This window comes from Pelecanus crispus, chromosome 10 (genome assembly GCF_030463565.1).
Source record: "Pelecanus crispus isolate bPelCri1 chromosome 10, bPelCri1.pri, whole genome shotgun sequence".
Taxonomy (NCBI): Eukaryota; Metazoa; Chordata; class Aves; order Pelecaniformes; family Pelecanidae; genus Pelecanus; species Pelecanus crispus.
The window spans coordinates 18,138,599-18,153,505 of record NC_134652.1 but is presented as its reverse complement, the minus strand read 5'-3'; the positions used below and the strand labels follow the sequence as shown (position 1 = coordinate 18,153,505).

The 14,907-nt window shown below is 36.0% G+C and overlaps 1 protein-coding gene across 1 annotated transcript in view; it reads left to right on the top strand.

Moving 5' to 3' along the window:
* DNTT (DNA nucleotidylexotransferase) overlaps nt 1-13,328 on the top strand; it is a 96,884-nt gene extending 83,556 nt beyond the window's left edge. Inside the window, exon 11 of the mRNA XM_075717859.1 lies at nt 13,242-13,328. Within this exon, the coding sequence (XP_075573974.1) occupies nt 13,242-13,328 (87 nt within the window). The remainder of the gene's footprint in view (nt 1-13,241) is intronic.
* Nucleotides 13,329-14,907: the final 1,579 nt, after the last annotated feature.

The window sequence follows — 14,907 nt, the reverse complement described above, 5'->3', positions numbered from 1 at the left end:
TTGCCCTAAATAACTGAGTAAACCATGTTTATCTCACTTTACTCTGGATACGACATGAGTGGAGCCTGAAGTTACCTTAGAAATCTGAGGGGAAAGATCAAGGCTACAACTTAGTATAGGGAAGTAGGGAAGAGAGGGAGCTAGAACAGATACAGATTGTAAAAGCTCAGCTTGCTAAGACTGGCCTGCAACCCAAGGTTGTTGTCAGTGCTGTCAGCAAATATTTGTTAGCCCTGTGGCACAGTATATTTCCTGCCTGGTGAAAGAAGCCTAAGTATGTTACAGGAATTGAAGGAAGCAGTATTTCTTTGAAGAAAAAAAAGTCTCTATGCACATACATAGGAGAACTGAATTTAGGTTAAAAGACAATCAGCAACATTCTGGGATTTCTTAAACTGCAGGTCTTTGATTTTGCAATCTCAATAATGTTCTTTTGAAGTGGTTTGTTTATAATAATCCCATATTACACTCAACTGTGTTTCATAAATTCCAGGATTCTGCAATTTTCTTATTTCATTCATTCATATGAAGCTTTATAAAGAAAAATACAATAAGCCAACTTAACAGTATTTGGCAAGCTAAAGCTCCTTTAAAAAACATAGACTTAAAGCAAAACAAAAGTATAGCTAAAGTGGAAAAGGAAGTGATCCCTGTTAATCTTTTTAGTGACTTTGTGATAGGATGCAGATTGTCAGAGAACTATAGGAAGCAGTAAGTTCTCTTCTGTTTTTGTTTCCAACAATGTGCTATTTAACATGTTAAAATTTTTGCCTGGGTTGTCAGAGAGGAAGTGCCAAATTTCTCTTCACTTTGTGTGCCCAAAACTGAAAACATATTCTTGTAGTCTGGATGGTAAAGTACTATACTCTTTATTTATTGTGGAATGCTTTTAATTATTAAAATTGTAATGGGAGATTGGATGCATAGCTATGTAGCGTTTTGCAAAAAAGTAACCACACATCTGTCATTTTAAACAGAGAATAGATCCATTTTATGCACAGCATGGTCTTCGTTACAAACTACATTTTATCAAATTAAAAAGTAATTTAACAGATAATGTTAATGGTTTTTAATGTTTTATTTTTCAAAGTGTCAGCTCTTCAGCACTGTTTTTTTTCTTTCTCCTTCACCAAAGCTACTTGGAGTAAATACTTTGCATGTAGAAAGTCTGAAGACATTTTGTTACTCCATGTTATGAAACAGTTAATAGGATAACTGCCTAGAATATCCTAACATTAACCTGATTATTCTGTTTTACTCGGTGAATCTACTTTTTATTGTTCAGAAATTTAATACGAATAAACCTATAACTAGAGTTAGAGAATAGTTATAAGAGAAATATTCAAGTATGGTATTTCTGATTAAAAGCACAGGACATGTCCAGTGGTAAAATGAAATGAGAATTTATGATTCTGGCTTCTATTACCTTCAAAAATTATTCATGCCCAGAATTATTAGAATAAATTCCACTGCACTATTTTGCATCAGTACCATTAGACGTGATTTTGCCTGAGGGTATTGAGTCAATGGGTAATGCTTGTAAGACTGCTTTTTCAATCATGGTTTGTTATAATGTCATTTCAAAGAGCCATTTTTTTCTCTCTGATTTACTTATCATCTTATTTGTAGTTGGATTAGGAACAGATTAGTTTTTATTTTAAAGCAGGCAGGGTGATGTGAATATTACTACAGAAAATACCAGTTAAACATGAAAATTACATTTGGAGATAATATAATGTCAGAGGTACTGCAGGTTATTTACTACTGAAAACCGTTATGATACCATCAAATGGAAAATGCATAGTGTCTGCACAGTGCTGTGGAATATCATCACTGAACTTGGTGAAATACTTCACCTTCTTAGCACAATTAGTACTTCAGCATTTATGTTCTATAATTGTCATTAAATTGTTTGTACTGTTGGTAGTCTCATTCATAAACATAGCATACATAGTTAGCAAAATGTTTAATTACAAGCAAAGCAAAAATCACCAACATCCACTCTTAAAACAAAACCTCTCAAAAAAAAAACCAACCCAAGCAATAAAAGACTGGGAAAAACAAGGAAGTAAAACACCTGAAAGTTATTAGTTGTATTGTTTAGGAAAGTAGAAGAAGATAGATGCTCAGATATTATAGCAATCCACAAAATGTAAAAAATGTGTGTTGACCATAATGAAGATAAATACTACTCAGAGTAAAATATACTAACAGGTAATTTCTACACAGTTCCTTAGGGCTTGATTCTGTCATGTTTTTTCATCAAGCAGTGTCTTACTCTGAGAAAGTTGTCTCACTGACTAGTGATGGAATTAGATGCTGTCCCTCTCATGCTGGCTAGCATTATGAGTATCAGGCCCATGGAGAAGTTTCATTTTTCCATGTTACTTTCTGACAGCGTTCATACTACACAAGATAATCATTGAATACAGTTATTTGAAACGTCTTATATAATGACAGGACTGCATGCATCTTTATGTGGAAATTGCTTTACTTGGACTTTTTTTTTCTTTTTCTTTTTCTTTATTCCCTCCCTGCCCTCTCCATAAAATCATTTAGCTCGCTGTGAAAGTTACTGATTACAGTGATTCTTGTTAGCACTTTGTCTACCCTAATGAGTCAGCTAATGATTTCAGAGAAGTAGCCACCATTTTATGGATTGATGTTACATTGTATTCCCATACTTTTATTGTAGATTGAAGGCACTCCACCTCATATCGCTCAGTGTACCGCAGGAATTTATGGATCTTCTGTAACGCTTTCTCTACAGTTGCTTTACACAATTCTAGGTCTGTAACTGATGTAAAATTGCAAAGCTGCTTGCTACACTGAAGCTCTGAGCAGATTTATGTTTTCCACCAAAGTTGTACAACATTCATTCTTGTGAAGTTAACAGTAGCATAGAGAAAGAAGAGAAAATAGTTCCTCATCAGTGTTTGCAAAGTGTGCCTTCATCTTGGTCATTACAAGTCAGTAAAGAGGGAGTGGAGCTGGTTGCAATGCTGAAGGTAGGCTGCGTGGCAGGACATGACAGACCTGAATGGCAGATGGAAATCCTGGTGCAGGGGCTGCACCTATTTATTGATGGCCGTGAATACATGGATTGAGGAGGCGCGCATCCAGCTGCCGAAAGAAAACAGAATCATAGTCCCTGTGGGTAAACATTGATATCGCCACATTCTGCTACTGAAGTCAATAATTTTTAAGTGTTGATGGTAGCACTGTGTTACTTTAGTAAAAATCTCTGTATACTACCACATGTAGTCCTTTTAGACATGTAGCATATAAAATAAAATCACAGCCCACTGTCTTGGTTAGGGTGATGCTCAATGACTCAAATTCTGCATGGTAAGGGTAGAAAATAGCATGGACATTCAGGGACTAGACATTCCCATGAATGTCCCTAGACATTCAGGGAAAATTTTAAAGAAGCATGCTTGAGAGAGGCTAGCTTTCACTCGCATCTCTTGTATTATTATAAATCGTACTAATCAAGTAATGTTGCTTGTCTTTAGGTTAGTAAATTAAAATATAGACACAAGCGCATGGCAATAATGCCCCCTTTTTTTGAAAATCTGTTCCTTTCTACTGCTATGGAGAGTTATCATGCATTTTCTCATAAGTTTCTTCAAAAAAGAAGTGTGGCTTATACATTTGAGAGCTGTTAGCTGGCCCAGTTAATGCACAAACTGTCTGCAAGAAATCACTCCAGAAAGTGATTGCTTTTGATAATGGGGAAGATGGAAATATCTTTTTGCGAGTAAACAAGTTTTGAACAGGAAGTGATTGAAACACTTCAAGTTTGCAACATCCTCCCTCACCCTCCCTTGCAGCTGCTATTTTTGCTGAGTCACTTTGCAGGCAACTTCCTCTCAGAAACCCACTCTCTCAGAAATGCATTAAGATAAAACAAAAACAGGTTAATGTTATTTATTTAATCTGCTGCAGGGCTTTATTAAGACCCAAATAAGTTTATCTAGACTATTGCTTTTCCCCCACATTCTCTTTCCATTACTTTCTATTCTAGGTGCCCTTTTGTTCTTGCTTTTTGGCTGGCTGGTGGTTGGAGTAAATTTGTTGTGTGGTTCTGTAAATTTGGTTGGAGTAAAATGTTCTGAGTTGTTTTATTAGACATTTTAGTCTGAGTTAACATCTGCCTGAAAAAACAATTCAGAAATGTCTGAACTAAAATTCCACTGAAAATTTCTTTTCACTGTTTTCTTCAGTTTTACCTCCCTGACTTGTTTTATGTGTTGCACTCATTCTCCGTGTGAAAGTGCTGAACTGCAGAAGCTCATCAGTGTGTTCAGTATTGTAAGAAGTGTTAGCACAGGAGACACCATTAGGAGGTCATGTCAAGTCAGTCATTCAGTAACACTCTCCTCCATCCTGTTTTTTGTCTTTTGCTAGTCTGCTACTGACATCCTCCCTTTTGTCCTTCTCTCATCCTTTATTTTTTTACTTATTGTCAGAAAATGTTACTAGCATCTCCATGTTCAGGATTCCAGGATAAAGCTAATTGAAGTTGATTGGGATCAAGAATATAATCAACTCAAAGTGTTTATTTTGGGATTTGCAATAACTTAATTATCAATAAATAGAAGGTCCAACCAGTTGTGCCATGGAGTGAATTTGGATAATTTTTCATCAGTCTGTATAATCTGATTACCTCTCTTCCAAGTGACCTTTCTGAGAGAAGATGCAAGTGCATAGCTGAAAGAGAACATATGTTCTCCCTGTCTGTCTTGTCTTGTCTCGGGCTTTCCTGGCTCAGTTTCTTTGACAGTGGTCCTTGTACTTGTTACATCCAAGAATTCTTCGGCATCTGTATTCAGTACCTTCAGTGGCTGGCCTTGAAACTCGACTTTTTGTTTGAAAAATAGGCTTTCCTTGCCAGAGGTTGACTCTTCTGTGACCTCAGTGTTTTCAAGTTTTCTTTTGGTTGTGAGCTAATGGAGATATTCAGGCTAGTGAGGCAGAGCAGGCTTCCCAGGTGAAAAGCAGCAGTGAACTTGCATGATTTCATAAGGCTTGTTTGCTAAGGTTCACAAGAAATCCATGCAGCTGGCTGCAGTCAAATGAAACTGTAACATTGTAATTGTCTTTAATTTTGCACTGAGAACTTACTTTTCTCCTCTTACTGAATTTGTGTACCCTCAGTCACAGGAACTAACATTTAACTCTCAAAAATAGGAAGCAACTGGAATTATATTGATATAAACCGTTAGGTGTGTGCCTAAGGACTTTTAAGTTCCAGCTGACAAAATCCATACAGCAGAATTGAATTATTAAATCACATGAACTTCTTCATATAAAATTGAGCCAGAAAGATGCATGCTTTTCTAATGTAAGAGTCTTTTTGCAAAATTTTAACAGCTAAGATAACGTATTATTTGCTTTCTGGCCTCTTTGTGCCCTTTTTTCCCCTTACCTTTCAGGAAGATTTCATTTCTGTTTTTAAAGAATTTTGTAGTGCAAGCCCCAAAACTCTCTTCCTTGCAATTCTGATCGTACAATAAATGAAAATGTGACTAGTTCAAGCTTTCAAATGTCTGTTTATTTCTTTTCTCCACAGTGTTTCATGGGTTAGAAGAAGCTGTTTGAAGCTATTTTCACATACTATATTTAATAATCATATATCAAGAAATAATTTTATGTACTACTGCTACCTTTTTACAAAAAATTCACCAATGGTTGTTTTAGCATTTATAGAAATTCTCCCATAAAATTTACAGTTGTTTGCACGTATGCCAACTTGTTTATTTTATTTCTAATTATTGTTATTTCTAACATTTTCACAGATGATAAATAATTTAATGCTATATCCACTTATTGTCAGGATCTTGCTCTGAACTCAATAAAATATGAACATTGTGTACAGAAGATAGATGCAGTCAATCTAAGAATTGCAGGAAATGTTACAACAAAAAGACTTCAAAGTATTGTTTTGTGGACACATGATTGTGCAGACATTTCTGATGCAACAGTCACGTTCCCTCATTAGCTGAATGTCTTTGGCACAGTATACAGGAGTTTAGGTCAATATAATCTGAAAATCATAAATCATAAAATAATGAAATATATACGTACATTAAGATATAAATTGTAAAAGACTGATTTATTAAAGGTAACATCTTCCTAAAAGTTTGTGCAGTACTGGTGTGATCTGTGTCCAGTGTTGGTGCATCAACGCTTGTTCTAGGAAAAATGGCCCAGTGGCAGAGAACAGATAGAGTAACGCTCAAATCAGGTAAACATACATGAACATTTCCACTGCTAATCATGTAGAAAGTATTTGCTGCTTGATGGATTACTTATGTTTCTGCCTTCACAATTTTTTCTGTAAGCTCATTTTATCAATTTAATTAACAGCTATTTATATTTTTTTTACAGGGTATAAATGTTATTTGAGCAAATGGAATCAGAGAGAAAGGGAGTGTGAGCAGTTTAATAGCTTTGCACATTTAATCTAATAAGCTATCTTAGTATATTCTGTAAATTGTAGGTCTTTGGTGTTACGGTGCACTGCTTCACTGAATGCAGTGGCCTTTCATATCTAGAGAAGTGCTTTCACATCTTGGAATCTACAGCAAGCAATGTAACTAGCATCATCTCTGCATTAGTCCCAAGTATCTTTAATTAAAAATCTTTAATTGACTTGGCATAAGTGATGACATATGAAGATGTCGCAAATACATATGTAAGATAAATTTAGGGTGCATTATGGTATCTTTTACTATGGTTGATTAAGCAAGTCCTGTTGTTACCATCATTCATCTACAATTGACTTTACCCACAAAACTTATTTTTAGACTGGACTCTGTCCAAGCACAATGAACAGTTAAGTTCCAAGTGTGCAAATGACAGTCTGTCCTCTTCTTTTCTGTTGTTCATTTATCATTGTCTTGCTTACTGCCACTGTAATAATTCCAGACACATAAAGTGATGGGGGTTTAGACTGCTTGGTATTCATCATTCAGTATCCTGGAAATACTACAAAGTTAGATATGATCATATTTCTGTTATATCTCCTTTTTAAAAATTTAAAAAAGGAAAGCAAATATTAAGGTAATTAAACTGATGTGAATAGATGTCACATGTGAAACATCATAAAAAAATTAGTGAGAGAAGACCAAAATTAAATGAGAAAATCCCTAACTACTGTATGCAAGAATCTGCCATTTTAAAATACACAAAATCATCAGGATACAAAGAAAAGGTTAGAATAAATGTATATGTTAATGACATTCCCAGATACTTGTCTAGAAGCAAAGCTGTATCAAACAGTTTTGTAATTTGTTAACAAGATACTGTTGGCAATATTGTGTGTCATCCACTCCACACACCCCCTCTCCCCCCTCCCGATTTATTTGATGAAACAGTATGTCAGAAGGAGTCCAGACGGACTTTAATGATTATGGCCCCTCAGGGTCTTCTGCAAAAGGAGGGAGGGTGCCTCCTACACAATGTCATAGTTTTCCAAAGGATAATGAAATCCACTGGAGTATGACTGCATTCTTTCTGAATTACAGCTGTAGAGCAAATAAAAGTCAGCACTATGAAAAAAGTAGGAAAAATGGGATACAGAATGAAATTCTTTGGTCTTTGAAAGGGCACAATTTTTCTATGACTTATTCAAGAATAAATGCTCAAATAATGTATAGAGTTGGGTCAATAATCATCTAGGAAACTTCATAGTTAATTCCAGTTTCTCAGCTAATACCAAGCATGATAAGGATTTAAAGAAAGAAATGAATCAGATTTCCGCCATGTGTCTCATCTTCAGAGCAGTGGGTTGCACAGGTATATATGTTGTACATACAAACCTGGAGTACTTTGCTCTCCAGCAGATTCTGCTGGTTCAGAACCATTAAATCCCATTTCATCAATGATAGTGTCTACATGGTCCTATTGGCTTTTATTTTGAGGTACAAGTATTCAAACTAACTTCCTATGTTCATCTTGAGGTGGGGAAAATAGTAATGAAATGCCATGGTGACAGGCTGAAGGTAATTTATAGTATTACTCAATTATAATAGATTACTGAATTTGGTATTTTGCAACACTATTATTACCAAGCTATTTGGTAATAGAAAATAGGATATCAGTCTACTTTGAATCTGATTAAATGTGTGCTTTTCAAGGAGGCTGAGTTAATACTGATGGAGAGCATGAGTAGACTTGGTTTCAGGAACTTTTGTGTACACAAAGCTGGAAGAGCAGTTGCAGGCAGAGCAACAGCTTCTATGTCACCTGGGTGAGCAACCTCAGCAAAGTATTGTTTTGTTCAGTGCAGTGTCAGGAGGTTGCTGTCACTGCAGTATTTTTCCTTCCTGACCAAAGAGTGGAAAGGAAGATGGACAGCCACAGTAAAGGCAAGTGTGGGCTGAGTGTATATACAGTTTCATTTCAACAGACTAAAGGATTTATCTAGGCTCACTGAAAGTACAGGTTACTTAATACATGAACAGTGCATATCCAGTGGCTTAAATTTTCATATAATAGCAAGATCCTCTGTGTTATGAAAATCAAGAATTTGTGCACAGTAATTTCTAGTAATCTCTGATTTCTTGGGATCTTTTCTTCTGCATCTTTACCAGACAAACTGCTAACCATGTGTAGGGTCAACCTACTTACATTGAACTACTCAAGAAGTAGGTTAGAGAGACACATGGAGGTACTCCGAAAATGGAAGAGAAAAAGGGGTCTGAGGTACCTTCCAGTGCATTCAACTTTTTTTTGATTATTTAAATGACATATATACAAAATCAGTTAAATTAGTACTTGCCCCCAAAAGAAACATGTGCTGTTGGCTAGTGCTGATTTAGATAACTAAAACTAGAATTCTACTTCACTGAATAATGGTTTTGTTTTGTTGGCTTTGTTGTATTGAAATGCGTGATGAAACCAAGTGACAGTAGTAGTATAACATCTGTTTGAGCTTTGGCAGTGCTAGTTAGGATATCATCAAGCAGTGCTAGCTCTGTGCCTTCAGTTTCTGCTTCTTTTTCATCAAAAGTATTATTGATCATTAATGCCAAAATGAAAAATAAGAGGTAGCAGTTCACATAAGAAAACATTTGGATGGCAGCTGTTCTACATTAGGTGTAGTTAATAGTCAAGTTTGCAACCACAAATGTAATATTTACATCCATTGAAATAACAGAATTGATTAAATGGGATAAGAGCAGAGTGATACCAGCTGCTCCAGAGCATTGGTTTTTTCTAAGTTTGATTAATGTTGATTGGGCATATCTTGGATCTGCTGAATATCAGTAAGAAGCTGAAAAAAATTCACAACTGGGCAAGCAGTTCATTACTTCTCTTGAGCAAAAAGAAAAGAAAAAAGGAAGAAAGAACAGTAGTGAATGCAATAATCAAATTTGCATCACTGTATAAGCTCTGCATAGATTGACAAAGAAGCAAAATCGTAGGTTATGATTAACATTAATAACACTTTGCTAAAGCAGTTGGCAGATATCAGCTAGAGATTCATTTAGAAACATGGCTTGTAGCTACTGAGAATGGTATTCAACATCAGATACTTTGTATTAGAAATTTTCCCTGTCAAGCAAATGAAATGAGTTTTGATTGCAGAAAAACATAAAGTGACAGAACAAAAGAAATGGGATGCAATTTGGGGTCCCACAGATATGAGAGCTTCTATTAAACAGTATCTGTAACATCTGTCTACAAGTGTGAGATCTTTTTTCTTGTTTTACTTTTTTGCAGTAATGTATGTGTATGGATTGCCCTCTCTTGTTCTTAGTAATAGCAAAAACAAAAAAAGAAACACCCCCCTCTCAAAAAAATCCCTAAAATCCTGTCCTCACAGGACATACTTTAAGAGCAAAATATCCCCAGTATTGTTACCCAATGGGCAGTTATCAATGTCTTCTTTCATTTTCTTTTATTGTGTTCAGTATCTTCTTTTCTACCATTTTTTCTAGTCCTGCCTAGATGAAAAAGGATAAATATTCCCCTGGTCAGTGGTTTTTGTAGGTTCCTTTCATTCCAGAATCTGACATTTGAACTTCCTAGGAAAAAGGAACATTATTTGTCTATGCTTTATAAGCAATCTTTGCTATTGCAGACACAACTTTGAACTGCCAGTTCATTATGGATATGTGATTGTTTTCAGCTTTTCATACTCCAGCAATACTCTGTAGTTGTCTGGGGCACTGTCCCACAGTCTAAATATTCATATGCTGAGAACTTCACGGTGGAGGATAAAATCCCTTAGAAAACTGGAGACTGTTTTTACACTACAGGTATCAAAGCAAAAAAGGCATATCATGCTTGTCCTGATTTGATTTAAAAAAAAAAAATAGTCCCTGAAGCAATGGGCCAAATTATTCCCTCAAATTTCTTATATGGTGTGTTTGAATATGAAAATTATCTTATTTAAGTGGAATTCATTATGGGAAAGTGACAACAACTTCATATACCTTGTTAAGTACTTTCACTGTGCACTCTAGTAACAAATCTCTGATCCATACGGAATGTATCACTGCCTGAAATCAATGCCTTTATAGTAGAGCTTAATTCAATGTCTACTGACCTCATTGCAAAAGACACTATTTCAGTGGGTTTGGTTTGGGTAAAGTGCAATTGATACACAATAGTTCTGCAAATGTAAATCTGGGGAATACAAATGCCAAAGAGTGATAAGCAAGTAGCTTCTGAGCATGGCAAGGCACTATTTGTGAAGACTGCACTGTACATATTGATACAGATAAATTTTGATACATTACAAAAGCAGATACAATTTTAAAAGTTACTTTCTGATTTTGTAATATATTTTTATTAATACCACAGAACATATTACTTCACATTGCTATAATTACCATTTACTCTAATTATTTGGTAATTATAACAATATTAAGATTGGTTTTGTCTAATTAAAGATTAACTGTCTCCAAGTACAATAGCGAAAATGTTCCTTATTACTTCACTGTATAGCAATAATTTGCTAAGAAAGATAAATGACTTAGTAACTTTGGATGGATTCAAGAGGATATCAGCCAGAACTGCTCTTAAGTATGTACTTTGCTGGTTGGGAACTCTGGAAGAGCAGAATTGGAAACTCAGAACCTCATATTCTGTCCTTTCTGTCATCCCAAGCTCAAGGGAACACTGATGGCCTCTGGCTCTATTCACACAGGAGCATCTAACCTCTACCATTCAATTTAGTCTTCATAACCTTTCTAGCACAGTTACACTGGCTTTCATTCTACTTTGTGGCATTGAAAAATAGCTGGTAGGAAAGCTGCCAGCTTGACTACTCTGCTGTTGGAGCTGAACAGTGTCAATAAAAGGTGGGCCTTTTCTGTAGAGTTGGATTTAGAACTTCAAATTTCAAATACCCTACAATGAAATGGTACAGGTTTCTGATTTCGTTGAATCCCTGATAAAATTTGAGTCCAGCTGACAATTAATGTTACGTTTCACTTTAGGGGTTCAATTCTTCATTATGTCTTGGCAAAACTGTGGCTCCTGACAGGACTGAGATATGGATCAGGCGCTGGAAATAATGGGACTGGTGGAGAATAACAGTAAGCCAGTGGGTACCAACTGGTGAGGTGAATTTTACCGATGATGTACAAACATATTTTAGGGTCAACATAAAGCTGCTCTGGGCTCAGCAGTTTTGCTTATTCTTTCTGGCTCATTGTTCTTTCTGCTTTCCTTCCGTCAATGCAGCAGCTTAGACAGCGTTATGTAGCCTTCACATGCTCCAGTGCCATAGAACTTGGCCAAGCTGCATTCCCAGGTCTTTCCTATCACTGTTGAGCTTCTGTGCTGACTGATAAGTAACAGGGGGGTTGAAAGGAGGGAGTGAAGTGTCAGTAACCAGAAACAGGGTCTACCTGTTCCAGTAATCTGTCTGCCTGCTACTTTCTGAGTCCCTTGAGTTATGTGGTTTCAATGGGAGTAAGAGACAGGGAAGCACTATCCAGATCAGAGAGTGAAGGAGAGCAAGAAGGAGAGAACACAGAGGAGAAAGAAGGAAAAGTTGTGACTCTCTCATGCCAGAAGTTGTTCCCCCATACCATGGGACTGCTCTGGTCTAGTTACGGACTCCTCTCCCTGACCCATTCCCAAGGGTATGCTGGACAGCATAGCCCTCCTGGAGGTAGTGCTTGGCAGCTGAGAAAGCAGAAGTGCTGGCACAAATGTTCCTAAACTTTACAGTAGTTTTCCCCCAATTTTTCCCAACTCTTCCCAACTAAGTGGAATTCATCAGAGGTTAGTTCTCTAGGCAGCGTCTCCTCTTTCACAGTGGAAAGTAAATCTATATTATGAGACCTTAAACCTGAAATGTTCATGACACTGTAGTTTGAGATTGTTCAGAGCTGAACACTGATTGAGACTTAAGTTCAAATGACTCAGGAATTGCTGAAATACTAAGTATTCTTTTTTCAATAGAAATTAGTTCTTTCTTGCTTCCAAACTCCATTAAATGGTGAGGTTTCACTGTTTTAATATTCATCTACCTTAGCAGCTTTTTCAATTAATATTGTACTTCAGTGATGAAAGGAATGCATAAGGCTATGTACTTTACTTTATCACTCATCTTAGGGGAGGTAGAACTTGTGGGTGGTTCCTGTGCAAGAATATAATCCTGTGTTATCAGAAGTGCAGATATGAAAAAACAAAACTGATTTTTACTGTAAAGCATTCATTAGAAGTGTGTATGTGTGTTAAAAACCAATTGCAGTTGTCAATCCCTCATTTTCAGCTTGCTTTTCCAGATGGAATATTTTGTCTTTTCAGATAAGCCTTCTGTAAGTATTAGAAATTTGGAAAGCACTGATGCTTTCAATGCTTGGCTATACATAATTAGCGTAACCATTGAATCAGCTTGAATGCATTTATAGAGAACATTACGATATTAATTTAAAAAACATTGATGATGTTATTAAGAAAGTCATGGAAGGGAAACGTAGGTTTTATTTGAGTCCTAGTCCTAATACTTGTACACAGACTCTTGAAAAAGTAAATCAAAATGAAGAGTTGTAAACTAGTCAGAATTGAAAGCATCAAGCAGCATTGGAATTATTTTTTAACTTGTTTTCACATTTCAAGGTCAGCAGACTGATGAAGACAGTGTATTCTGTAGAGGATACAATCGGTAGAACTGTCAAAAATTAACTCCTTTTAAACACCAAAAAACATCAATTGAAATTTCCCCCTAACATCCTTATTGACTTCCTTTTTTGTTTTTAATTCTTTTACAGAGGATCTTTCTCAAAGCTGGAAGTGAGGAAGAAATCTTTGCACATCTTGGCTTGGATTATGTTGAACCATGGGAAAGGAATGCTTAAAACGATTTGCCAGTGTACATTCATCAGCTGACAGCAATAGTCTTTCTGTCCTGCATTCTGATGTAGATATATATATTATATGCATCTCTATGACAACTAAAAAAATTTAAAAATATATTAGAAGCCCTTATACATGCTGATGTTCCTAGAAAATAAGAGTTTAAGTTCTTCCAAATACATTCCAGTCTTTTCTGGTTTAGTCTTTGAAGTTTCTACATGAGAGTGACAAGATAGATCTTGGTTTTGGGAGAAAACTTGAAACTGGTGACAGTTTTTCCTTTTTACATTTAACATTCCTGTGAATAATACTTGCTTGTTAAAATACTGTCAGCTACTACAATACCTAAATAATACAAAATATTTTAGCTCAGTCCAAAAATTACTGAAATGCATGCTTATCTTTAACTGAATTTCTTAAGTATTTTGCTGAATCCATATATAAAATTGCTGCTGTATATAAGGCTTAATAACCTAGGCAGTGATTAGTCTGGCAGTCTCAGCACGTTGACGCTTCAGCGGTAATATTTTTTCCAGGTGGGGCACCTCTCTACAAAAAAAGTAAACAAGCTAAGAGTTCAGTGAGAGTTAAAAACATTTGACAGGAAGGGATTTTGGAAAGTAAAAGTGGAATAAGTTAGTACCAATCTTCAGTTGTGAGGAAAAAATACTATACATTTGGAGTACTGATTTGGACTAGAGACGATTCAAGTTGTGATGTGATGGTCCTCAATCAGGAATTTGAATAATAACCTGCATGAAAGCAATTGCTTTAACTGTCAGGTTGGTGGCTGCTCTGGGCTGAGAGCTTTTAATTGTCCATGCTCGATTTAGATAGCCGGAAATTTATCTATTAGTAGACATATATGCATTGGAATGAAAGTTTACCTGAGCTGTTTGGCAATTGGCTGCTCTAGAATGGTATTCCCTCTTTTTGGTCAGGAATTAATCTTAGATGTGAGAGACTTTCTGATAAAAGTAATCCTGTAAGATATTTGGGTTTCAGAAAATTTCCAGGTAGCTCTTCTGACTGAAGAGATTTGTAATACATTTATCCTTTAACGAACAAGGGCATTTAGTGCTTTAGTACATGAAGTTGCTTACTAACCATTCATTTGTCATTTGTAGAATAAAGGTGATTAAGAACAGCAAGACTCGTCAAATAATTTTCTTTCTTAAAAGTCTGAACTTTTTTTCCCTTTTAAGGCTGATTTCACATCTTGGCATGACAGGGTCAGAATGGCAGTGACAGGGCTGTGCACGACAATTATTACTGACAGTAATGGCTTCCCATATTCAAACAATGGCAATATTCCATGGCAACGTAGACTTGAAGTTTCTACACATGCATGAAATATGCCAAGGTTTAGAAATGTAGTACTGAACTACAGGATGAATGACTTAAAGTGCAAGTGCCAAAGCTATTGCTGGTAAGAGAAAATGGAATAGGAACTTCTGAGAAGCTGCTTCCCCAAAGGATGATTTTGTTAGTACAGTAGGTGGGAATGTACAAGTATTAACAAAGCATCCAATGTACAGTTTTCTATGCAACCACCTCTTTCTGGTTGTTAAAATAGGTAGT